This window comes from Gymnoscopelus microlampas (assembly GCF_963454915.1).
Source record: "Gymnoscopelus microlampas genome assembly, chromosome: 10".
NCBI lineage: Eukaryota > Metazoa > Chordata > Actinopteri > Myctophiformes > Myctophidae > Gymnoscopelus > Gymnoscopelus microlampas.
Genome location: NC_139947.1, coordinates 43,554,986 through 43,580,377, shown reverse-complemented (window position 1 = coordinate 43,580,377; position 25,392 = coordinate 43,554,986). Strand labels below are relative to the sequence as shown.

Sequence of the window (25,392 nt, the reverse complement as noted above, 5' to 3'; positions counted from 1 at the left end):
GTATTCACTTGCAAACGGCACAATGCAGTATATCATTCTGGACAAGAACTATCAGAAAAAAGTTGATTATGGATTATTTGTATATCAAAAGGACGTCAATATTTTACACTTATTTTAACATGTACTGGGTAATAACCAGAATGTTGGGAATGATCTTACGCCAGTTCAAATGATAAGAAACTAAGTCATTCTGTTTCACACATTTGGGAGGTAAAGGGCATAAGACCAATATGCCTGTTACCTTCTGTAACGTGTGTGTCAAATCAAATAAAACATGCAAGAATTGTTTGTTAAATTTTAAAAAGTGAGTTTTGTGCCCGGGCAAGTTGATGGTAAAGGGTTTGGGTTAGTGCCTCAGAGTTCATCCCCTGCTCTTGGAATTGAAGCACATGTAACTTGCTGTGTGCTTGTCAGAAACATATTTTAGCCCTCTTTTTGATGCAAGCTTGCATTGTTTCTTTGATGTGCAATTATACAATTATGATTGCATAGTCATGTTTAAAATGTGAAATGTATACAGGTAGCTCTTCAAGATGTTGGCAAATGTTCAATCTGGGAACCTATTCTTTTCCTTTGTTTTTGCCTCTGGGAGCACCACCTAATTGTTTATGTAAAACAGGAACTGTTTGGCTCCTCCTGTATTCCTACTAACATGACATGCAGTGGTGCTTAGAGATTAGCAAATGTTAGTAATATAATGTACAAATATTTATTGTATATTTGTTTCATGTCAATGCATAACTGCTGGTCTCACAAGAGGGATGATCCCTGCATTGTAGCGCATCATGGTATCTCAAAAAAGAAAGGATATAATTTCATCTTTGAGGAGTTAGTTCTTTGAGCTTATTAAAACAAACTCCCTTCATGTATTTATTTTCTATGCATAGTTACATCAGCATTAAATCTTAAATTACAGGAGGGAAAGCCAAGCCTGTCTATATCCAGAGCCTTCATCATATGGTCAGAGCCCATGGGGACCCACAGTGGACCAATTCATTTCAAGTCATAAATCTGGCCCCTAATTACCAGGCCCAAGACATGTCCTTGTGCCCTGTAAGAGTGTCTCTCCCTGAGAAGCATGAAGTCTTTCCTGTTGCAGTTCACATGTTTCACCACTTGGTGGTACTGCTAACACACCACCATCAGCAGTGTTGTTCCAAATGTTCATTGTGGACCACCTGAATTATAGCAAATCAATGCAGAAGCTGTTAAGACATATTTGTAAATCTATGAACAGTAAAAACAGTACGTACGCAGCAGTTGGACACAGAAAGTCGAGGCTGCTTCTGAATATCAAAGACTACACTAACCTTTGACATTGGCGTACTAAATTAGTACGCTGGACTTTGAACTGTCCCAAAGTGATATGGTATGAGATTAGATTAGTATTAGATTAATACTAATCTCATACCATATCACTTTGGGACAGTCCAAAATGAATGGCCTTATTGTGTGTCAACTTTACAAGTAAAAAATGGTGAGTGACCATCTTTATCGAATCTTTGTCGTTTTTTAAACCAATTTCACCAGATTAGTGAAGGATGAAGGGATGGGTGGGAGAGACGTTCATGAAAAAACAGCATTTAAGTCTATGCAAGAACCACCAAAATGTTTAAAGCACACAATGACCAATTATAATGACTTATAATCAAACTATAATGCATTATAACAACTAGACCGGCGGTCCAATAAACATATTATAATGCTGTAGTAAGTTCTTTGGTCTATTAAGACTTATTTTCCATCCATTCTTACTGGATCTCATATAGTACATATTCTTTCGCTGGTTGTAATAAAAATGCTTATGTTTATATTAATTATCTATTATATAAAGTTGTAATTGTTTGAACCATACTACATTCTCTGCTTACACACCGTATTCAACAAAAACAAATCTGATAGATTGATAATTAGCACCTAGGAGATTTTGGCAAATGTACAGTCCAACATAATTGAATTATGTAATATAACAATGTAATATCATTGATTGAATTAATGTTTGTCGTTACCAATTAGTAGTATTTTGTTTTTGGAAGGACACACATCATTTCAAAAAGCAGGTTGGCGGCAGTGAGTGCTGTGTTTCCTGTTGAAAACAAGAAAAGAAAAATCGCAATTAGTTGATGCACAAGAACAATAAAATAAGAATTTCTGATAAATGTTGTGTGGCCATTACCTGTAGTGTCATAAGGTGGGGACACCTCAACTAGATCACATCCAACAAGGTTTAGGCCACGGCAGCCCCGTACAATCTCGAGTCCCTACATAGAATCAAAATGTTTGATTACTTGCTTAGCCCCGGTTCTTCGACTCACATTGGGTATAGTGCCCCCTGATGGTACCACAGAACCATAAACCAACGTCAATACAGTGGGTAAGTGTTATAATATATTAGGTATTGACGCAGGCTAAGTCGCCATTCAAATAAGTAAACTGCTTCCTCGCCTCATAGGGAAGGTGTGTTCTAGTGAACTGGGGTTATGCTAGTAACCTAAAGTTCTTCTTCTCACACTGGGTGTTTTTGGAAATTCCCATATTGCCCAAAATACTCATCTCCAAGTCGTGACCAGCCAACCTTCTAGCAGGAATTCACACAAAATACAATATCATAACCATGATGCTGTAAATAAAATAAAATATAATGAGAACGAGTTCAGCTACACCAAGCTTACCTGTATTGGTGTAAGCCCCGCAATCTCGGGTGTGCCTGTCCCAGGGGCAAAGGCTGGGTCTAAAGCATCAATGTCAAAGCTGAGGTAGACTGGACCACTGCCCATTTGAGCCCTGACTTCAGCCATGAGAGGTGTAAGGGATTTGAACCAACACTCTTCTACTTGGACCACTCGGAACCCCTGTACAACACACAAATGCAGTAGCCTATCTTACAATAAATGCACGAAATCTCAGTACGTCTACCTGTAGTTCACGTATCTCGAGAACCGTCCGACTGACCGACTTCAAACTCGGCGAGCGCGTGGCCAACGACCCATGGGAGTGCCCCGTCCCAGCATCGAGTCAGTCGGATAGGCGGTTGTCCAGTACTGCAGATACGCCCATATATAGGCATATATGGAGATCCGGTTGTCCAGAACTGCAGATCCGACCGCTATCCCCATATATGGTCATATATGAGACCAACGACTTCAAACTCGGCACACACGCATCGGCAAAAGTGGTCAAGTCGTTCGGAATCGGATAGGCTGTTGTCCAGAACCACCGAGCCGACCGATATGCCCATATATAGGCATATATGGAGATCCAGTTGACCAGAACTGCAGATCCAATTGAAATGCCAATTATATCGACATGCCCGTATGTGGGCATGATACTGATGACATCGGGGATCTCCATATACTGTAATACCTAATGCACGGCACTGTACCTGGGCCCGACTCCACTCGTAGGCATCTGGAGAGTAGCCTGTACCACGCAGGCCAATCTGGATGACCCTCTTGCAGTCCAGGAGCCCTTCCTCTACACAGCGTCTGAAAGGAGTTCCGTGGCCAATCTTCTCCCCAAGGACCACATCACTTGTGTCAGCATGGGCATCCACGTGTATCAGACCTACTGGACCATGTCTGACAAATCAATGCAGATTAATGGGATTATGATACAGTATTGCACTGCAAACAGTTTGGGTCTGGTTTCTCATGTATGGATTAGACTACATTTGTGGGCAGGTATGTAAAAATGTATGTTTTGCCAAATATTTTTGTCACAGCATTCTTTACATTATAGAGCTGCAATGAATTACTAATACTGGGTAACAATATCAGAATCTTGTCACACAAGACTACCTTTGTAATGGACTTTTACTTACTTCTCAGCGACAGCTTGAAGGATTGGGTATGCAATTGTGTGATCACCACCTGTGGACACCAAGTCAAGTCATCTTTATTTTGTGACTGTCAGGCAGTAACCTTGTATGTCCAAAATGGTTATTTTTCAGGACATGAAACAAAATAACCTGTGTTCCAATCAATCCAATGTAGTTATTATAAATGTAGTTATTGTTTAGTTACAAGCTCTTGTTACTGTATTTCACTGGGTAAACAATAGGTGTCTCTATTCTGAGCATGTCATTTATAGATCGATTGTCGATTTATAGATTGTGAGCTTTTTGCTTGACACTGTCGTACGACGAAGTATAAAATAATAGGGAATTAATTTATGAAAAAGCTCAGAATATAGACTTTTCACACAAGATGTATCTTATAACCTAATAGGCAGTTTCCGGGATGAACCCTATTGATTTTGGTGACTCCATGGCTTTTCCTCCACCACCACCACATTGTCAGTTGGGTGTACTGAGCAAGACTCTTTGAACTTTTTTCAGGCCAAGGACCCCAGCTGAGACAGAGATAAAGCAGGGACTCACAGAATAGAGATGCAAGGGTTCAAGTGGTTAATGTAAAAAAAACAAGAATGACCTAAGTCATAATAAAGGCGCATGGGGCAGGCTTTTTTGGCCCCAATCTTTTCATAGACCTGATTACTTGTTTTTTGGATTGCTTGTTTCTCTCGCCAAACCTGGCAAAAGTCACACAGATTTGGCGTCCCCCCTATAGTAACTCTGAGGACCCGATGCTCTGGCGTTTAGACTCTTGTTTCTAGTCTTGTTATGTGATCAAAACATTTACTGACAATTTTTAACAGAATAAATCTTCAAGTAAAAATGGCAGTGATGGTTAAATATTTGTACGGAATGAGAGGCCCTTGCCAAATAGTGGGCAACCTTTGCACTGTAATTGTCAACAGTCTGCATAATGTTTGGCAAAGAAATCAAACACTGTACCGTGTGCATTTATTTAACCACTTAAACCCCTAAACCCCACCAGGGGTCTATATTAGGTCCACACATGTACACCAAATCTCATCACCAAAAACATCAACATTGAGCTGCTAAAGATGCTTTCTTTATCAGACATTCTCACCCATAGTCAGAGGGATACAGCCAGTGGCCAGGATCTTTTGGTAGGCCTCCCTAATTCGTTTGCAGGTGTCCTTCAGGTCATACACATTGACGTTGACATCCCCAATATCAGCAACCATTAGTGACTCATAGGGTGCTGCTCTGGTGCCACTGTTGTAAGACCTCAGCAGAGCAGACTCTGCTCTGATCTGCCTTGGGCCAAACCTGTTGTGGATAGAATGGATAATATCCTTGGTGTACTTCTGGAATGGCTGCACCCATGGGAATTTATAGTGTGACTGTGAATAGTCTTTGTTGCATTCCATTTTAATTTCCTACTTAAATGCAACACAGAATTTAATCTGATGAAAATGCAATGAATGGCTTCTAGAGCTGGTATTTCTTGGCTATTCTCCCCCCAGAATATGGATGCTGCATGGAGTTAACCTAAAGCCCTATTTAAAAAAATATATATCTGACCTACAAGCTCACAGCACGCTACATACATCGCATGTAATGTGAGCTTGTAGATCAGCAATTTCACACACACACACACACACACACACACACACACACACGCACGCACGCACGCACGCACGCACGCACGCACGTATGTATATAATGTAAATAAACATTTCACCTATAATAAGTAGCCCAATATACCTAAAATAGGGACACCACCAGGGTGAACATGGTTCATATCCAATGGTAAAAATGTGATAATTGGAATAGTTAATTTCACATAACGGGCAGGTGACATTTTGAGAGAAATCATTATTTATGGGCATCATATTGATTTGAGTAGTAGTAGTGATTGGTTAACTTATACGATTGACCGATCAGGCGGTAGCAACGTTTGGAGGCCGTTTACACCACCTTGTTCCAGGTCGGTTAGAAGTTCCAGTGTCAATTGGAACACCAACGAACGCCGCGTCCAGTCCATCCGCTGTCTCCTGGTAGGGCAGCTTGGCCATGGTAGCGATTCCAGAGACTCTGGCGACAAACTCAGCGCTAGGAGGCACATTGTATTTCTTTCCTGAGCACTTTCTGCTGGGGGTTAATACGCGTGGACTCGGTCCGTCAAAGTCGCATTGCTTCTCTGCAATGCTTCCAAAACACGGCCGCAGAGCTCTTGAAATAATACTGCGACCATTAATCAGGTTTTTCGACAACATACCTACAGTTGTGCAGAACGCACTTTCGCCACTACACTCTAGAACGTGAACGAAAATAAGTTGAAGTCGCTACTACTCAAAGGAGTCCAATTAGTGTTGCCAGCTTTTGTGAGAGAAGTAAGCAAACAAGTCTATGAAAACAAGCCCAAAAGCAGCAACTGGGCCACATGAGCACTTCATTGGCTATTTGAAAATAGCCGATGTGCAAACTCACAACGCATCGCGACGCAAAATTATTTTCAAAAGTAAACTTGGACAAAATGTGGAATATTTTCACAACACAATCTGGACACGCCGCGTACCAGCAAATATGTTGTGCCGCAGACAAAAATACATACGAAAATATACTGCTCAAAGAAATGTAGGGAACACTTTGATCCCTTAATTATTTTGAGTTTTCATGAACTGTGTACACATACTGCTAACAAAAACTGCTCAAAAGAATTAAGGGCTCAAAGTGTTTTGAGCAGTGTATATGAGAAGGGGGTCCTTCATTTGTAAATGTTTGTGAACCACTGGTTCAACATTAGGAAACACGCCCAAATAAGCAACTACCCTTTAGAAACAAGCTAAAAAAAAACGCAACTACCAATAATTACAAGCAACTTCACAGAAAAACAAACCCAAAGTCGCTTATAATAAGCGGACATGGCAACGCTGAATACGACCCGTTAATGTGTTGCTCTCGCTCTGATGAATGTAGGGGGCGTTTCTATTTGGAACCAGGCCAACGGCTATTATGACCTTTTACAGCCTTATGACACCATGACACGCCAGGCACAGGTTATAACTTTATTAAAACCGCCGAATAGGCATGTATAGATTAAAAGCCAAATACATTTCCACAAATATTTTACACATTATTGCTCACACCCATTATCAAAATGGCTACACATTCTCCGTCGTATGACATACCTTTTTAGGCTGTCATTTTATTTTCAGCTTTAAAGTTATATTTAAAATAATATAACAGATTATATTATTTTATATATTTAATAACATGCATGGCTTAAGGTAAAAAATATTCTGGACAGAAATAGTGAAGGAACAATTCAATTATGAGAATACCTGATTGCATACAGTATTTCCATTCATTCACTCACATGACACACACCATTTCTGTTTAGAAAATAATCAATAAAATGAGAATGAACCATAAGGTTGGGTTGGCACAGCGCAACTGCAAACTGGACAAAGTGCAAACCACCGAGAATAATCACTAAGCTTGATTAATACTCTGCACAAACCAATAATTGAATTGCAAACATTCGCAGAGCTATTTCACAGTGCCATTTTCTTTCTAGAAAACATTCATACGTATTCATCACTTGATTCATTGTCTTTAAACAAACCAACTAGCAGCCAATTCTTTCTTTCTTTAATTATGTGAGACAAGATCAGTTTTTGATACACACTAGTACCTGTGTGTAGTGTACCTGTGAATAGTACTGCCTACAACAGCCCCTGCATAGACCTGTTCTGATGAGCAAAACAGACGCATGAATCAATAATGTTGGATCTTGTTAAAGTGCATACATTTTCACCCGCTCATAACACCGTGTGCTGCTCCTACATAATATCCTCAGTGTTCATTTATTAAATTTGTGACTGTGAGTGAACAAATGTAAATTAAGAGGATTTTACTGTTTACTTTTACTGTGTGTGTGTGTGCGCGCGCTGTCTCTATAAAACACACACACACACACACACACACACACACACACACACACACAGAGTAGTAAAGGGTCAAACTACAGACTAAATCGTTGAAGTTTAGAAGCCTATGACACCTCACCACACACCATCTACAACTACAAAGTTCCTGATTCCTGAATTATTCCCAGTTGTGTCAGTACAGGTGGTTCTAAGTTGACATGATGCAAGCTTAATGCTGGTTCCGTCCATACAGGAGGAACCCCACAGCAGTGCGCAGGTCCTCCAGTTCCACGTTAGACAGGAAGCATCTCTGCAGCTCTGCCTCCACGGTGTTCCCAGTGGGTCCGCCGGAGCCCCTTAGGAGGACTACAGCAGACTGACACAGTAACCAATCTGCTACTTTCTTCATGCTGGCACTATCCTGATTGGCCAGTGCCCTCCGTCCCCAGAGGCTGAGATGCAGCATGTTAGCGGCAACACGAGCACTGGGACGCTGTGGAGACAGTAATAATGTGTATGATGATTGATTGCAGTATAAGACATTTCATTACACTTAGCTGGCTTACACTTTGACTTGAACACACATCTTCCCGACGTTACGTACACACAGGCAAAATAACACAGAAAACAACATCACAAGAATAGCGCCATCAGTCAAGTATTCACTTCCGTTTTAGCCAACCCATACTATATTTTTGGAAAGCAAAATGGTGCCATTCAGTCAAACCTATTCCTCGCTAGCTGTACTATATACCTTGTTTGGGTTCCTTCTGAGGAGTAACTGGGCCACCAATTGAACATCAGCTGGAACACTAGAAGAAAGGGGAGGAAGTTGCTTTTCCAGGAAAGTCCTGCTCTCCAGCCCATCTGCTCCATAGAATGGGTTATGCTGGCCAAATATCTCATATGTGATGGCACCCACAGCCCAAGCATCTGCCTTACTGTAGTTGATGACAACCCCGTTACCCGGAACTGCAGTAGCCACCTTTGTGCATCAAATGATTTTAAAAAATGGGAGAGAGTTGGATTTATTATCAGTGTCTAGAAAGGTGCAAGTTGCAATGACGGACAACATAAGTACAAAAGAATGTTTAATCATGTTTGTTACTGTAGTTATAACGTAGGCACTGGGCATACTGCACTACTGCAACTAGTTAGATACCCATCTGAAAAATCTATTTACCTACCTCTGGTGCCATTAAACAAGCATTCCCTCCTCTGTTGACCCACCGACTGTTGAAGGGCAGCTGTAGGCTACTGTCACTCTGGGCAAGGCAGCAGCCAAAATCAGTGATCACTAACCGTGGGCAGCCACCTGCAGATTGTGCAGAAGTTGATAGAATTCTTAACAGACAATCAATGTATCCAAAAATGAAGATTAGCTTGTTTGTTTGCTGATAAAGATGATGTGCCTCAGTGGGGTCTCTGACCTGAGTCAAGCTCTAGCAAAATGTTGTCTGACTTGAGGTCCCTGTGAGCGACACCCTGTCTGCACAGATGGTCCACCCCCTCCAGTAGCTGCAGCACCATCAAAGTGCCCTGCCTTCTGTCTGGCGTGGACACCTCCAGGTACTGGCGCAGGTTGCGGGGATAACTACAAGATAGTGGCCAATTTACAGCAAAGACCAGTGATTGAGAAATACATCTAACTGCAAGTGGTTTCTAACATGTCCCACAACATTATCATCATCTTAGAAACATTATAAAAAAAGAAAAAGAAAAAAAAGGACATCCTTATATCAGAGTGAAAGCGAATAATGGCAGTCCTTACTTCTTCATTACCAGGAACAGGGTACGGTTGTTGCCGAGACCAGCAGGGTTAAGTCTGGCTGGCAATACATCTGGGTATTCCTCCCGGGCACCTGGTAGCAGTGGGACATCAGCTGTAAATGCACGGTACACTCTGATCACATTGGGGTGCGCAGGCACTCTCTTGGGCTGCTCTCCAAAATATCTGCGTAAAGGGAGACCACAGCTGTTCATCTTGAAGACCGGTTTCAGTATTGACTCTGCACTTAAACATGACATTCTGCTCCCTGTAAGTAAAAGCTTACCCATCCAGAGTAATTTGCTCATTTTCCTTTTTCAAGGCAAGCGGGCTTGCTGGCACCAGCTCCTGTGACATGGATGTCAGTATAGCGTCACTTGATGACCCTGCCTGTAAGCAAAAATGACTAATTTAATGATGCATATCGATCGATGTAACAACCATTTATTGTTTAACCCATTCGGACCGGGAAAGCATCTGTGTTATTTTAGATTTTAGCATCGGATATTCAAAAATAGCAGATATACAAGTTTGAAGTGACGCGCTATGAGCTTGTAGATCTGCAATTTTTGAAAAATCTTGTACATTGTGCAAATTGTACTTTTTTAAAGCGATTATTTTTTACTTAAAACTTTGCTTCTGAGGGTGCCTGGAACAAAATATTTTGAAATAGGGGTCCGTGGCCAAATACATATAATTTGGAATGGTCCTTGACAGTTTGAGCACCACTGATATAGCAACATAAGTTTTTCAGAAAACTGTTAGGATTTGGAAGACATTTGTAGAATCAGCCTCAGGTCTTAATGGGTTAAAATAGCTTGGATATCATTGCATGTGCAGATATGTGGAATAGTGTGGAATGCCCACCCCAAAGTTCCACATCATCTTGACAGCCAGAGGGACAAGTCTTAGTGAGCAGCATGTCAGGGAAGGAGACGTCTCTTTTTCATTTTGATCATCGATCAGCTCCACCAGGGAAGACTTATCATCCTTCTTGCGTAGGGCAAACGGAGTAGACGCCTCATACACAGCCGCATTGGAACCTTTCCCAATCTGTTTCCCAATGATGTAGTCTTCCAGCTTGTATCCTGATGTAAATGGCTTGATGGGTGTCTGGAACTTCTTCTTCCTAAATAGGGTCTGTGGGTGGAAGTATACAACAGTCTGTGTTGATGTTTTCAAGAGGACTGAAGACTTTCCTTTTTAATAAAGCATTCGGTTAGATTTTCTGGTTTTACCCCCTAGGTCTTTTGCCCCCATGTGTGAGTGTTTTTTGTCACTTAAAATTTGTATTCCTTTTTTAACACCCACACACACACACACACACACACACACACACACACACACACACACACACACACACACACACACACGAAAGGAAAGAAAGAGAAATAAGACACATAAAAAAACACAAAAAGAAAAAACTAAATAAACATAAAAGACAAACACTTCGAAACCGACAACTGTCCCTTTGTTACAATGTTACTTCTTTGTGTGTGTGTGTGTGTGTGTGTGTGTGTGTGTGTGTGTGTGTTTCAAAAGATTCTCCCACCCCTTCAGTCTCCATTAGAGTTCTTGTGGTTTATGTTTTTTTAAAGACTCTAGATGTGTTGTTTTTATGCAACTGTTGTTTTTATTCTGTACAGTAGCACTTAGAGATTTGTTTCAAATGTAAAATGCAATATAAATAAAAATGTATTATTATTATTATTATTATTAAGTATGGTGTATGCCTTTTTCTCATACGTAGGCGGCACACACTTTTCCTCCGAGGTGGAAAGGCTGGTGATAACCTCGCATCACCAGTCTTTCCACCTCGGAGGAAATAGGCTGGTGATGCGAGGTTAGCACACACAGGTGTGATTAATAACCCCGCACCAGCGCAAATCGCAACCCACCTGTCAATTGCTGTGTGCTTCATACCTGAATTTCTTGGCATGTCGATGCACTTTTCCTGTCATCCTCATGCTGCTGTTCGATCAGTCCTACGCCGAGACCGAAAGCCAAAAACACAGCCCTGTTACGTGGAGAGCCGATAGCAAACCTCCTAAACCCGCCGGACTGTAACTGAGCCGCGAGGCCCCGCAGTGACGTGCGATAATACAGGTACCGAGACGGCAGGAAAGCCCGAGGCTGAACGGTGCGGGCCGGCGGGCCTACAACACGAAGGCGTTCACCTCGGAGCTTTACTGCAACTCGGCTGATGGGTTTCAGGAGGCCCAGCTGGAACGCCGAACGGCCGAGTTCTAACCCCCGACTTAAGGCATGTTTTACAGACATCTTTTACCAGTCGGTGGTTAGGTTACGGGTTCTTTCCTTTTAACTCTATGGGTCTTTCTCCCCAAGTCCACAATAACACAACCCCCGCAAGGACAACCTAGGATCAGTGTTGCCAGGTTTTGCGAGAGAAACAAGCAACCAGGTCTGTGAAAACAAGCCCAAAAGAAGCAACTAGGCCACGTGATAGCCCTAGAATGGCTGTCAGAATGTCTGTTATCTTACATACATTTCATGTATTCCAAATACACAGTCATAGATCACCCTGGACGATAATGGTAATGAATCACTCAATCACTCCATGAATCACTCCATCTGCCAATTGTGTGTCCCAAACATTCGTGCAGCGTCCTAAGGAAGTTTACATATATTCAGTCCTGCACTCATTCCCAGGCCCCTCGCCCGTACAGAAAGTCGTCCGTGTGCAGCTCGTGGAAAAGTGGAGATATTTGACTAAACACACGTTTTCTGGCAGAACTTTCAAATGGATATGAAACTAGAGGACAATATCTGACTCCAAATCTTAGGAATGAATTATTGGGTGAGTACAGACGGAGTTTAGAGCACTTTTACGGCCGCGCAGATCGTCACTACACAGCGCGTCGTCCAGAAATGTATGTAAGATCACAGACATTCTAGGGCTAGGCCACATGAGCACTTTATCAGCTATTTAAAAATAGCAGATTTGCTATTTTCAAAAGCACTATCTGCAATAAAATGTTTTTAAACATTCTGTCAACACAAATGCTCCCCTGGGCCCTGGGCACAAAACGTTTGCATGAACATATTTGAGAACCACTGGTTTAAGTCGCTTATAATAAGCCGACATGGCAACACTAGTATGTAAACAAAACATCCCCATCTTCTTCTACTACTGCTTCTATTTCTTCTTTTGTGTTTGTTTTTCTGGAGGTTGGCATCCATAGTTGTTGCATTACCGCCATCTACTGGATTGTGATATCTTTCACACGACCCAGTCCATATAACCCAAATGTCTAAGTTGATGTAAATCCTTCCCTCCACAACATATATGTTCAGGAATGTCATCATGGCTGCATTGAACCCCAAAAATACTTTTTCAGAGCAGGACAGTCACAGACACAGTCCCCTTCTACTTGAATTATTTAATTATTCTTTCTTTTAGGATAATTTGCCAACCCTGCATTGTGATTTCCAATGCAGTGTACACGCATGCGCACACACACACACACACACACACACACACACACACACACACACACACACACACACACACACACACACACACACACACACACACACACACACACACACACACACACACACACACACAATATTATTATTATTATTATATTGATCCATGTGTGTTGCAACACAATGTAGCATTTATTCATGGTAATAATATACAATTACTAGTATGTATGCTGACAACTGCCATGATTAAAAAAAAGTAATCTAAAGAAAGGGATATAGAGGCAAACAAAAGGTAAAACGTTAATGACACACCAAAGCCTGTTCTTAAATATAAATCAACAGTATATTTAACACATCCCAGTAAACATAGGATTATCCGAACATTTTATTTAAAAACATAACAATTACTTAGTGCTGCATGTTTAAAAGTGAACATTCAACTAAAAGTATTTTTCCATAACTCATCTAATACTTGCATTGTCATTCTAATCTGGCTGTACATGATTCTGCGACCCAATATCTCCAGTGACCCAAGTTTGGGTCCCAATTGACAGTTTGTGCCCCACTGGCCTATAAGGGGACAGCTGTCTCTTCTGCCTTTAGGTAGAAATGATGAGATGTGATTTAATACACAGTAGGCCTAGATAACAAACACTACGATATTGAATTACAATTAAACATTGAACACATTTACTATAAGCAATATGTAACAACTATAAATGTTTTCTTTCTTTCTTCTTTCTTTTAATAGAAACATTTCTTACTTTTCAGTGTCTACTGTCTATTATGTTGACCCATTCTTTGTGTCGAAAACTCTCCTCTTCAGGTCTTGGCCAAATGAAACGGGAAGCAGTTCCTCCACTGTCAGCTCCATATAGGATCCATCAGGTTTGGTCAAGAACACAGACCACTGATCACCAAACTGTAGTGGGAAGTTTGAACGGACATCAGACAATATCCAGAGCTTCAACAGGCCATGGCATATGAATGAGGGTAAGGCAGTGGTTCTCAACCTTTTTTATTCCAAGGACCCCCATAACTCTGAGAGTGTAAATGGAACCAAATGGACCCGTAAGGTCTTTTTTTGATTGATTGATTGATTACGTTATTAGTCAGAAATGTAAACAGCACGTGGTACAGTAAGACAATAAGGCTAAAAGAATAACACAAAAAAGGCCAGGGGACTTGTTTCCATTGTGGTCCTGTATTCAGTTAATCAACATAGCAAAATACAAACACTATATGTACAAAAGAGATGGGAAATTACATTTACCTCCCCTTTTTTACCGCCAGTTTTGAAATCCTTTAATGGTGTTTTGCATCCTTTAATGAATGGTGTCATTCATTACACATTTTGGTGGAAGAGTAGTAGAATGAGAATTTTCGCATGTTTGTTCTAAATTTGGGTGATACCAGATCATGGTCAAGTGTTGTGGCTGTGCTGTGGGTGTCACTCACTTTGGAGAAGTAGTTAGACAGGTATGAGGGTATTGAGGGCACTGTCCCTTTAAGTATCTTAAATACCAATCCCAGTGTGTTGGAAGTAGGTGGGTCATCATGGGCTTAAGGCCGCAGTCGTAAGCAGTAGTCGTATCAATTTGTTTTGGGAGGTCTGAAGCTTAGTTTTGAATGACATACGAGATGTTGGAGAACCAAGAGGTGCAAGCATTTCACCAGTCAGTTTGTTGTCAAGAATCAGAATCAACTTTACTGTCATATCACATGTTTACAGGTGTAAAACAGTGAGTGAAATTTGTTTTTGTGCAAGCGCCATCGTTTTAGTTATTTCCATAATAAAGAAAGGGAAGAAGAAGGGGGGCAAGGGGGAAGAGATATAAATCAATAAAAAACTAACAAATGATCTACATTTGCACATAGTACCTGAGGTAAGACATAAGGTGCGGTAAGTACCTGAAGTAAGACATAAAGGTACATGAGCATAGCAGCAGATATACTGTGTACATGATATGATATGGACGTTAGTTAAGGTGTGAGAAAAAAACAAAACAGGAGTGCTGAGTCATCAACACTGCTTTCATGTCATGTATAGAAGGAACGGTAACGCTAACGGCCCTATACTTCCTTGGGGAACCCCACAGTTCACTGGGAGGGATGAGGACAGGGTTCCATTGACATCAACCACTTGTTCTCTTCCCTCAAGGTAGGATTTCATCCAGTTTACAGATGTTATATCAAAACCAATCACCTTCAGCTTATTCAGTAATGAATGATTGACAGTGTCAAACCCTTTTGGAGGTCCAGTATGACCATGCCACAGTATTGCCCGAGTCTACCTTTGTGCCAGTGGAGTGGGATGTTCTGAAGCCAGATTGGAATTGATTCAATTCAAACAGCAGTTTGGTATACTCCATTTGTATGGCGTTTCACACCCTACTGCACTGTGCTATATTATTATTATGAATACAATGGATTAGAAAAAGGAAAGACTGCAGGGTCCATTTGGTCTGTACACTCTCAGAGCAAATACTCGTTGTCTCCTACAAACGGGAGACAACTGACAAGATCAAAATACATATAAAACAATAACGGGTGGCTGAATTTATGGTGAATCGCAACGATTGATTTGTCTGACGTTCGTCAATGTGTTTTGTAGTTGTTGGTTGGTGTGTTCTTGGTGCTTTGTGGAATCTCAACAGTCAGCAGCACTGGCAAACAAAATGCAGGCTAATCAAATAGCATTTCTAACACTAGAAATTAAACACATCCTCACAGATACAAAAATACAAATATAAAAAACAAACAGGCGTAGCAACCGAATATGAATCTATGTGCCGCAGAAGTTGTTGTCTTTCTGTGTTGACACAGCTGAGGATTCTCTGACTCTGACTAATCAGTAGTCAAAAGCTTTGCACGTCACCATTTTGCCCTCGTTCAGCACAGAAAGAACGCTGGCTGAGTGAGGTCAAATCTGTACCTCTTTAGACACCGCTCAGCTCTCAAAGGACCGGGTCCTTTGCAAATGCAGACCCTGCCATGGACACCTGGCTTAATAATTACAGCCCTAAGGGTCCATTTGGAACCCCCTCAAGGAACCCTGAGTTTCCAAGCTTTATCTCAAAATTCTGTTCTGCATTGATGACCTGATCTTGTAGCTGTCTCTAGATTTGGAACTAGGCCTGCCTGTCCTGTGTTAATTAATAAACCTTTAAAAGTTTGAGCTGCTCTACCGCCTCTCGTCTGCACATGGGTCTCTTTACTCACATGTACAAAAGGCAAGAATTACACCAGTTTGATCATTTACTTCCCTGTTGATGATTAAAGAAGCCACAGATATTAGATATACATTACCTCTCTCATAAACTGCCGGCAACCACCACAAGGAGAGATGAACTGCTCATCCAGGTCACTGCAAAATTGGTTTATTTTTTATAACATACTGTGCTCTCATTTATTCCAGTTAACACAAATGTAATGCCATGGAAGCTGCAGTGCTGCAATTTCCAATAAGAACAGTAACTAGCCTGCAGATGAGGTAGATTAATTTATTTTCAGGGCAATCTATTCCTTGCAAGTCCTGAGGGAAACAAAATATTTCTCATTCACATCACATGGCCATGTAAATATCCAACAACAAAGAGTAGCTGCAACAAGGAACAGCTTCAGTTTAATTAAAAACTGAATCATGAGGATAATGGGAATCAATACTGTATGTATCCAGAGTTCCAGACACATTGCTTCACTAATATTTGCTTGAATTCAGAGGCATATACTGTAGGTAAAAGGCCAGAGTACCTGGAGATGGCAATCGCTTTATAACTCCTGTATCCTTCAGACACAGCCTTGGCTATAGCTGTCCTCTCTGCACACAGACCAAGATTGTAGCATGCATTTTCAACATTGCAGCCTGTTGACAGAGCAGAGAATTGATCTATTATATGAGACAGACAAGATTCACACAGCCTCCATAATACATAAACAGAGTCCATTACACATTACATTATTTATTTACTAGATGGGTCTAGTATATAAAACTGTGGGTCCATTCCTGGTTCAGTGAGAGTGAGTGACAGTTTAGTGATTGCACCACTGTCTGGAAAAGTACCAAAGAGGAACAGAACTTTGAAACAGTAGGTTTATATTGGCATGTAGCCATGCAATACTCTGAAATCTCAGAATGCAGCTTAAACAACTGGGATTAGATGTGAGCTGAGATATTTTAATGAACAATTAATTACATATATAAAGCAGTAGGCTATAGCATTACAGAGATTTGTGCAATGTTGCGTCTTAACAAGCAGAGATTGTACTGTACCTGTGAAGACTGTTCCATCATTTGTCATAAGGGCTGCTCCTACACTGAATTTGCTGTAAGGACAATACGCAAATTCTTTGGCCTTCTGGGACTTGAGAATAAGTGGTTCAATCCAATCATCCTTCTCAATGGTTAGCTTGCTGACTTCTGTCACTGCTTCAGTGACTTTGCACTTACTGATTTTCAAGTTTTCCATCACAGCATTTTAGTCTTACTGTGTCCCTGCGTTTGTAAAAGAAAAAAGGGGGGAAAAAGCAAGGGACAGAGTGAGAGAAAGAGAAAGAAATATTGGGAGAAAGGGAAAGGATATACAGTACAGTCAGTGGAGAGATGAGTTTACAACTGGGCATAAACAGTTTTTTTTAGGAGACACGAGTTGCTGTTTTTTTGGACCTGCCCCCACAGCTGGGCCACACGTGGTCTAAAGGGGAGGCCCACAAGTTCTTTAGGGTAAGTGTAGCGTATGTAATGAGTTTTAGAGAGATGCTGCTGTTTTAACTAAGCTGTATAAGAAGTGGCTCATTATGCTCTGCTGTCATTGTGGTAGACGTGGTTGTAAGCATTTACAAAGAAACCAAAACCCAAACATAAAAAACAGACATATTTATTGTTGCTGAATGAACATCTGATATTTTTGCTCATTATGCTCTGCTGTCATTGCGGTAAACATGGTGGTAAGCAACAAAATCTAAACCCAAACATATTGTTGCTGAATATACATCTGATATTTATCACCCTCTTTGCCTGCTTTATCTGATCTAATGTGCTGTTTTCAAAGATCTCAAAAGGTGAAATGGCATGCATTTTAGCAGTCATCTACTGCCTTTAAAACACAGTCAAGTCAACTAATTGTTAGTAATAATAAATGACAATTATTTATACAAATACTTTCCTAACATCCTACAATAGAATAATATGCATGAGGCAAATGACAAAGCTTGAATTCTACACATGTTGTTTCAACGCCTGAAAACAGAAATTACACTAAAAGTTTCTTAATAGGTATGCTCGGCAGGTGCTTGTCTCAGAGGAGGGCTGTGGACAGTTCAGAAACCTGCCTACCAATGCCATCATCGGTAGGAAGGTTTGGTCACTTCAAACAAGATTTCCAACTTTTTATTGATACAAGAACAATGGCTTCTATTTCAGTTGTGTGTGTTAACTTTCCAGGAAGAGAAAGGCTATATTTTCTTTTTTTTTCTTCTTCTTTCACAAATGTTTATTTATAACAAATAAGGTACAATACAATACAATACAATACAATACAGTACAATACAAACACCAAACACAACAAAGAAGTTATTAATACAACAATATAACAACATCAGAGCCAGGGGGATTTACTAACAGAAAACATTAAAGATTGAACACAAAAGGACAGTTCTTGGAGCTTTCTTATTTTTTGAGTCAGGCAGGTTTCTGAACTGTCCATCGTCCACCAATGAGACACAGAGCGAGTAGACAGAAAATGTGCATTTTATAATGACCGATTAAAGTAAGAAATACGAATTTGGGTGCTGCAGCACCCCCTTGGGATCTGGGGTGAAAATGTTTTGTATGAGAATTATAAGTTGAACCATTTTAAATCAACGCATTAAAACCTTTTTGCATGATGTGTCTGTTGTTGTTGATCTAATAATGGTTTGTTTGGGGAGGATTTACCAAAAACATCTTCCCACCTGCAGGTGTTCGATCTTATTCAACAATACCCAAATCCCCTTTAGAATTTACAGAATTATTGACGCAAACCGGAACATGTTAGCCAAATACCAATGTGTTTTCAATAACAACCTAAAGCATTATTAAATCAAGAATACATTGGACACAGGTGTTTTGTCAGGGTTAGGGTTGGTCGATTTTCCATTTGATCCAGCTGACATAGTTCCTCACTCTGGTGTACACGCCAGGGTAGTATGGGCTGCCACAACTGATGCCCCATGAGACAATGCCCTCAAATTTCCCATTGCAGACAAGTGGACCACCTGAGTCACCCTGCTGAAAACCAAGAGAAAGGATACCTGATGAACAAAGAGGTCCTTCCTTTCATGAGATATGCAAACACACCCTAAAGTACTGTTCTCGATGCTCCAGTGTCGAATGGCACTGCTCATTTGAGCGTGAATTCCTTATTATTGTTCTCCATGACACTGATAGCATATTGTTTCAACACAGCGCCTTTTAAAGATGTGCATGCGACCACACGATTTCATACATACTGGGGCATAAAGTACTGCAGTGTACTGTATGCCCCTGTGTCCTGTATGCCCGGCGTGACAGCAGAAAGAAAGCCTGCATCACGTGTTTCCCTGGATTGTTTCCTATCTCATTTATGAAATGGAACTGATATGAACCTTTTTCTTTGTTTTGTCAGAGCAGAATAGTAGATGTTTCTGATGAACAAAGAGGTCCTTCCTTTTGTGAGATATTCAAACACACCCTAAACGCCAAACACACCCTAAAGTACTGTTCTCGCTGCTCCAGTGTCGAATGGCACTGCTCATTTGAGCGTTAATTCCTTATTATTGTTCTCCATGACACTGATAGGATATTGTTTCAACACAGCGCCTTTTAAAGATGCGCGTGCGACCACACGATTTCATACATACTGGGGCATAAAGTACTGCTGTGTACTGTATGCCCAGCCCAGCGCCCCTGTGTACTGTATGACGGCAGAAAGAAAGCCTGTTTCCCTGAATTGTTTCATTCATCTCATTGATCAAATGGAACTGATATTAACCTTTTTGTTTGTTTTGTCAGAGCAGAATAGTAGATGTTTCAATTCTCTAGTCCTAACCACAGCTAACCATTGGCAAAACATTCTATGACAGGACTCCATCAATATTGTTGTTAACCAAATCATATCACAGAGTACCCTCAGTGGACTCTATGTACCTGGCAGGAGTCCTTGCCACCATATGGAGATCCAGCACACAACATGTTGTCAGTGACCCTGCCATAGTAGTAGTAATCTTTACACCAGGGGATGACTTGTACGTCCACAGCATGTAGGGCAGGAGAGATGTAGGAACTGTAGATATGCGTCACACCCCAGCCGCTCACTGTGCAAGAGGTATCGGACTGTAATTGGGGGGTGTTGGGATCAGGCAGCTCGATTGGCTCGACATAGTTATTGAGTTGCGCTGGTTCCCTTAACTGCAACACAAACCAAAACAGAGGGCACACCAATGAGATGCTAATAGAGAAACCGAGTGATCAAACTGAACTGAAGGCATAAAGGGTATGCATGTGAGCGTGGGTGTATAAGGCATTATGGATTTTGTGCTGGTGGAAATAGTACCTGAAAGCCACACTTGAGTGAAAGTAGAGGCATACTGTACACTTAAATAAGTGTATGCCAAATTAGAAAATGACGCTAGTAAAAGTGAAAGTCACCCATTAGAATAAGACTTGAGTAAATTTTTTATCTGTACGTAAGCATAAAAAAATAACTCACATCAAATGTACTTACAGTAAGTATCAAAATCAAAAGTAAATCAGCCAGCCTTTAAACTCTCTCTCTCAGAAGTTTATTGGTACCATCTTACAGATTAAAAATGTCCACTTGCCTAAGATTTGAGGGCAGATTTGAGAATGCTGAAATGTAATTACCTATTGGCAGACAACGACAATATTCCCACCCATAAGAATTCCTTCTGACTTCAATACATTTTACGGTACAGGGTCTCTTGAATATGGCCATGATGATTGTTGTGGGCAGGAAGAGCTACATCTGCTGCTGCCGCCATCTTCCTTGGTAGCAATAACGTACTGACCATCTCCCTATACAGCTAAGTATAGTATTTGGTTTTTCTTTCCCAAAAAGGGATTATTTTCATTGACTTAGAATTCCAATTAGTACAAATTAAATATTGTCTTTGTGGAGTAAGGCACAAATAATGTACAACAGGTATTACAAGATTCTCAGAAAAAGTAGTTTTACTTTAGTACTTAACCACCCCTGGCCATGATTAATTGTCTAACAACGTTGCTAGATGTCTTTCAAATATAGTGCAGTCATGCGTACCTTTATGAGCATGATGTCATTATCAAGGCTGTAGTACTTAAATCCATGGGTAAATATCTTGGAAACCCTGAAGACCTGCTCAAAGCCCTCTTCCACAGCAAGGTTGTGCTCACTCAACACCACCCTCAGCGCATAGGTCCTGAGGACCAAAATGGATATAGTCCAATCAGGTTTCTATAATGTGGTGATCCGGCATTGGTTGAGGCTTTCAGGTCACTATAAAGGAGATGGTCAAAGAATGTATTAACTGAATCTAGATTCTATAGACTCTGTGCATAACTGTAGTCCCAGGTTTCCAGAAGAACCTGTTTCCTGTTCCGGTTCATTTTCCCATAGTTTTGTTTGATTGGCTTAGCAGTGAGTGTTTGAACTAGAAACACATATGACACCTTCTTGTGTGTTTCCAGGTCAAATCTTCTTGTTTTAATCTATTCTCCTGTTTTTGTTTATTGTCTCCGCCAGGCCGAAAGGCATGGCGAGAGAGTATGTTTTACCCCCTGTCCGTCCGTGTGTGTGTGTGTCTATCTGTCCGTTAGCAGCTAATCTCCGGCACCGTTGGCCCGGTCGCTGCGAAACTGTGCACACACACTCCCTGGATGCCAATTCAGAACCTCTGCCTCAAATTTTTCACATGGGCCTGTTATAGCGCCACCAGGAAGCCGATTTGTGCAAAATCCATTGTTTTGACATTACTCCTACAGATTTTATCCAAACATCATGCAAATTGGTACACAGCATCTCAACAGTCATGTGATCAACACGGATTTGTCCGATTTCCCATATTCCATACTGATTGGCTAAGGTTGGCTTCCAAAGTTTGCAGGATTGGTCCGTTTTGAACAAAAGGCCTCAAATTATGCACGCAGCTTGCAATTTCCGTGAAATTTCACACGCACATTCCCACTAGGCAGAGGAAGAAATGCCACCCTTTTCACAATGGCCTGTTATAGCACCACCAGCAGGTCTAATTTATCAAAACACATTTTTGGAACAAAATGCCCCAAATCATGAATGCAGTGTCCGCTTGCCGTGAAAGGCCTAGGAATAAATGGCACAACTTTCACATTGGTCTATTATAGCGCCACCAGGAGGCCACAATAACGTACCTGACCTGGCGGAGACCTGTGCTCCGAGGAGCACTTTTTCTAGTTGGTTCTTAATTTGACCGTGTACAGGACTTTGGTCACATTGGTCATTGTAAATGTCCTTTAAAAGTAAAGTTTGAGTTAAGCTGGAAACCCGGCACTGTATTTATGCTCAGAGCCTATTCTGAAATGTCTGTAAACCTCTTCAAACCATCAAAACAGATCTGTAATGAATACAAAAAAATATAGTAAATAATTCCTGTGATTTAAAAACAAGGCTAATAGAGTCTAAAAGTCCTGCTAGTGCTTCCTACAGGCAGTGCTACTCATTGCATCCAAGCAGAAGAATTGTTAAATAAGAAATGAAGTGCCCAGGTATCATTATTTTCTTTAAATGAGGGATGTTTTTAAAATAAAAATCATTAAATGCTACAGTGTGCCTCTAAAACAAGTGAAAATTTGGCCAAAGCGTGGTGCTAGAAGAAAGGCCGTTGGGTCACCAAAGTCAGTAAGGTTCATACTGCAATCTGCCTATTAGATATGAGATACATCATGTTTGCAAAGAAAGAATATTTTCTCTGGGGAGCATGACTTAGATTTTGAGATGTGTGCAACAGAATTTGTTTTATCTTTAGCTCACACACACACACACACACACACACACACACACACACACACACACACACACACACACACACACACACACACACACACACACACACACACACACACACACACACAGACCATGCAACATTGGAATCAGTGCTCTGTAATCACAGTGCTAAGTATTACTCTATTGTCTACTGTATATGCCCTGGCCCATGTTATAATTAGTACTCACGGCCTCCAGCAGTGGGCAGCAGACACCACCCACTGCCTGTGGACCAGGGTCCCTCCACAGTAATGTGTCCAAACGCCTTTGCGCTCATGCTGCAGAGAAGCCTGGTATCCAATAGAGTATGGTCTAACCTCCTGACCACCGATGATTCTTTCTGCAAATGTCTCTGTGGGCATTAAGGTCGGAATAAAGTCAGGCATTTGAATACATCTTTCACATGATTTCTGCTGATTTCTGTGAATTTACTAGCAAAATTGTCTTGGTCTATGTGAGAAAATCTAAAATAACTGCTACGTAAATGTAATAATTTAAAAATGTTCCCATCTGATTGCAAATGTATGAGGCATCATATGTACCCTACCACAGTCACATTTAGTCAACCATTGTGTAACTTTAATTTGTTTAACATGTTTGTTGTTTACATCATCTGACATGCGGCACAATGGAACCGGTCAATAGAAACCTGCCAGAGTCACTTTTTAAGTGACTGTAGAAAAATAGTCAAGTCTCAGGTGATATTTGACTCATGGTAAATATTTTACCCAGTCTGCGAAATGTGTCAAATTTAGCAAAACAAATAAAATGCAATGAAATCTGAACGTTTGAGACAAACAATAAATAAAAATAAATTCAGATATCCTTTAACCTATTATTTATTTTCTGCTAACTTATAGTTAAATCCATATCGCTTCATAACACCCAGTAAGCATTATGGAATCAATATCAATGATTTAAGTACAACCATGCAGCTTACCTGTTACAGATAGAGAGAGAGACAAAAGTAGCAGCAATGAATACCTTAGTGTCTGACTCATTTTCACTCCACCTGTAACATACAGTATAGGCATATAGCAGCTGGTACAGGTATAGATTTACAACATGACAAAATAATGCATTGCTTTACGATTATCTAAACCTGATAGCCCATCCTCAAATTACCCATCTTAGATTTCTCAGTGACACAGCAAAACTTTCAATGACATATCTCTAAATCTACACATGGTAGATGACATATCATATTTGCTAGTAGTTAGTTCAATACCACTTATCAAGTTTAACAATTGTCCCACAGCACAACCTGTACAGCTGTCTGGAAAATGTGTAAATATTACTACCTATAATCCAGCACATGCATGCAGCAATCTTCAGGGTCTCTCCAACTGAACCAGACCAAAACCACCAAGTTCCTTATATAGTGTAACTGCATCCTTGCCTACTTTTGTCAAACTATCTTTGATCTCATTACATCCCATAAATGACATCCCGCAAATGAACAATGATGGTGACCTAGTATATGACAAAGCCATGGTGTCACATGGTGTCAGACACCTGTTTTGTCTATTTCCAATCTTGTCATGTTCGGGTCGTATCTTGGGATATATTGTTGACTGTATCGGTAGCTTTAAACTGGACACCTCCACAGTCATCATATGCCCAAGATATGGGCAGAACATCATACCGTAGCTTTATTGTTGTAATAGAATTGTCTGGAATGAGGTGCATTACAAAAGGAATGCAACGAAAGAATAAAACATAGCAGTGTGGTACAGCAGGCCGTAAGGGGAGAGCAGGAGTGGCATTCTGGGGCAGTAGGCATTGTTTTGTGTGTGTGTGTGTGTGTGTGTGTGTGTGTGTGTGTGTGTGTGTGTGTGTGTGTGTGTGTGTGTGTGTGTGTGTGTGTGTGTGTGTGTGTGTGTGTGTGTGTGTGTGTGTGTGTGTGTGTGTGTGTGTGTGTGTGTGTGTGTGTGTGTGTGCGTGCGTGCGTGCGTGCGTGCGCGCGCGTGCGGTCTCACCACATTCACAGACACACACACAAGAATGAAGCTTTGGCGAAAGTTCAATGAGGAAGATCTGTTCTATCATGTTTTTATTAAGCTTTCTTTTCTTTTTATACAGAATTCCACCCTGTAACTTCCACCCTCCCCTGCTGTCAAAACCTAAGCATGAGCACTCTTTCAATTTGCAGTCAGCCAATCAGGCGATGGTCTCCACTCTACAAACTAGAGGTTCGGGCCGCACCGCCGATCCGACCAATATGGCCAAATATGGGTATCTCTGTATCTGTAGACAACACACAGCATGTTTTGGCTTAGGCAATTAAAGTTAAAAAGGTTAAAGTACTATATTCTGATAGTGATCATTACTACAGAGCATTTGTTCGGTCACAGGGGACTTTCCAGCTCTTTAGTAAACAGAATATAGTACATTTTC

At 40.9% G+C, this 25,392-nt stretch overlaps 4 protein-coding genes across 10 annotated transcripts; all 4 read right to left on the bottom strand.

The window, feature by feature from the left end:
* Nucleotides 1–87: 87 nt before the first annotated feature.
* On the bottom strand, nucleotides 88–6,004 carry agmat (agmatinase (putative)). 2 transcript variants are annotated; one of them, XM_084068418.1, is made up of 8 exons: nucleotides 5,789–6,004; nucleotides 4,935–5,137; nucleotides 3,821–3,869; nucleotides 3,383–3,578; nucleotides 2,673–2,852; nucleotides 2,177–2,261; nucleotides 2,010–2,086; nucleotides 88–1,178 (listed from the first exon to the last, which is right to left on the bottom strand). In XM_084068418.1, exons 1-7 carry the CDS (start codon nucleotides 5,884–5,886, stop codon nucleotides 2,013–2,015), a joined length of 885 nt encoding a protein of 294 aa, XP_083924544.1. In that variant the 5' UTR covers nucleotides 5,887–6,004; the 3' UTR covers nucleotides 88–1,178; nucleotides 2,010–2,012. The 2 variants fall into 2 exon arrangements, with proteins under 2 accessions (XP_083924544.1, XP_083924543.1); XM_084068417.1 differs by lacking the exon at nucleotides 88–1,178 and having other exon boundaries at nucleotides 1,892–2,086.
* Nucleotides 6,005–6,865: 861 nt separating this feature from the next.
* On the bottom strand, nucleotides 6,866–11,884 carry pink1 (PTEN induced kinase 1). 5 transcript variants are annotated; one of them, XR_014601606.1, is made up of 9 exons: nucleotides 11,435–11,884; nucleotides 10,379–10,651; nucleotides 9,798–9,901; nucleotides 9,515–9,697; nucleotides 9,174–9,337; nucleotides 8,931–9,058; nucleotides 8,498–8,728; nucleotides 7,802–8,236; nucleotides 6,866–7,737 (listed from the first exon to the last, which is right to left on the bottom strand). XR_014601606.1 is itself a non-coding variant. In XM_084068484.1 (8 exons), the coding sequence occupies exons 1-8, from the start codon at nucleotides 11,789–11,791 to the stop codon at nucleotides 7,973–7,975; spliced, it is 1,704 nt and encodes a 567-aa protein (XP_083924610.1). In that variant the 5' UTR covers nucleotides 11,792–11,884; the 3' UTR covers nucleotides 6,866–7,972. The 5 variants fall into 5 exon arrangements, 1 of the variants encoding a protein (XP_083924610.1); XR_014601607.1 differs by having other exon boundaries at nucleotides 7,808–8,236; XR_014601608.1 differs by having other exon boundaries at nucleotides 7,816–8,236.
* Nucleotides 11,885–13,422: 1,538 nt separating this feature from the next.
* cdaa (cytidine deaminase a) lies at nucleotides 13,423–17,518 on the bottom strand. Of its 2 annotated transcripts, XM_084069418.1 has the most exons (5): nucleotides 17,235–17,518; nucleotides 16,715–16,826; nucleotides 16,271–16,328; nucleotides 13,726–13,883; nucleotides 13,440–13,558 (listed from the first exon to the last, which is right to left on the bottom strand). In XM_084069418.1, the coding sequence occupies exons 1-4, from the start codon at nucleotides 17,428–17,430 to the stop codon at nucleotides 13,746–13,748; spliced, it is 504 nt and encodes a 167-aa protein (XP_083925544.1). In that variant the 5' UTR covers nucleotides 17,431–17,518; the 3' UTR covers nucleotides 13,440–13,558; nucleotides 13,726–13,745. The 2 variants fall into 2 exon arrangements, with proteins under 2 accessions (XP_083925543.1, XP_083925544.1); XM_084069417.1 differs by having other exon boundaries at nucleotides 13,423–13,883.
* Nucleotides 17,519–19,076: 1,558 nt separating this feature from the next.
* On the bottom strand, nucleotides 19,077–23,357 carry LOC311054244 (trypsin-3-like; the record flags this gene model as incomplete). Its single annotated transcript, XM_084070121.1, has 4 exons — nucleotides 19,077–19,226; nucleotides 20,127–20,387; nucleotides 21,259–21,397; nucleotides 23,185–23,357. The coding sequence occupies 4 exons, from the start codon at nucleotides 23,355–23,357 to the stop codon at nucleotides 19,077–19,079; spliced, it is 723 nt and encodes a 240-aa protein (XP_083926247.1).
* Nucleotides 23,358–25,392: the final 2,035 nt, after the last annotated feature.

Bases quoted from the DNA above. Each gene is read 5' to 3' on its own strand.
- agmat (XM_084068418.1), bottom strand. From the start codon at position 5,886: ATGGCCAAGCTGCCCTACCAGGAGACAGCGGATGGACTGGACGCGGCG. The intron at 3,579-3,820 runs GTAAGTAAAAGT...TTGATTTGTCAG, and splicing joins CTTCAAGCTGTCGCTGAGAA to ACATGGTCCAGTAGGTCTGA. The intron at 2,853-3,382 runs GTACAGTGCCGT...TGTGTTGTACAG, and splicing joins ACGAGTGGAGTCGGGCCCAG to GGGTTCCGAGTGGTCCAAGT.
- pink1 (XM_084068484.1), bottom strand. From the start codon at position 11,791: ATGTCTGTAAAACATGCCTTAAGTCGGGGGTTAGAACTCGGCCGTTCG. The intron at 9,902-10,378 runs GTGGGCATTCCA...TTTTGCTTACAG, and splicing joins AGATGATGTGGAACTTTGGG to GCAGGGTCATCAAGTGACGC. The intron at 9,698-9,797 runs GTAAGCTTTTAC...CCCTTTACGCAG, and splicing joins GAGCAAATTACTCTGGATGG to ATATTTTGGAGAGCAGCCCA.
- cdaa (XM_084069417.1), bottom strand. From the start codon at position 17,430: ATGGAAAACTTGAAAATCAGTAAGTGCAAAGTCACTGAAGCAGTGACA. The intron at 16,329-16,714 runs GTACTCTGGCCT...CCAATTTTGCAG, and splicing joins AAAGCGATTGCCATCTCCAG to TGACCTGGATGAGCAGTTCA. The intron at 13,884-16,270 runs GTAATGTATATC...TTCCCACTACAG, and splicing joins GCCGGCAGTTTATGAGAGAG to TTTGGTGATCAGTGGTCTGT.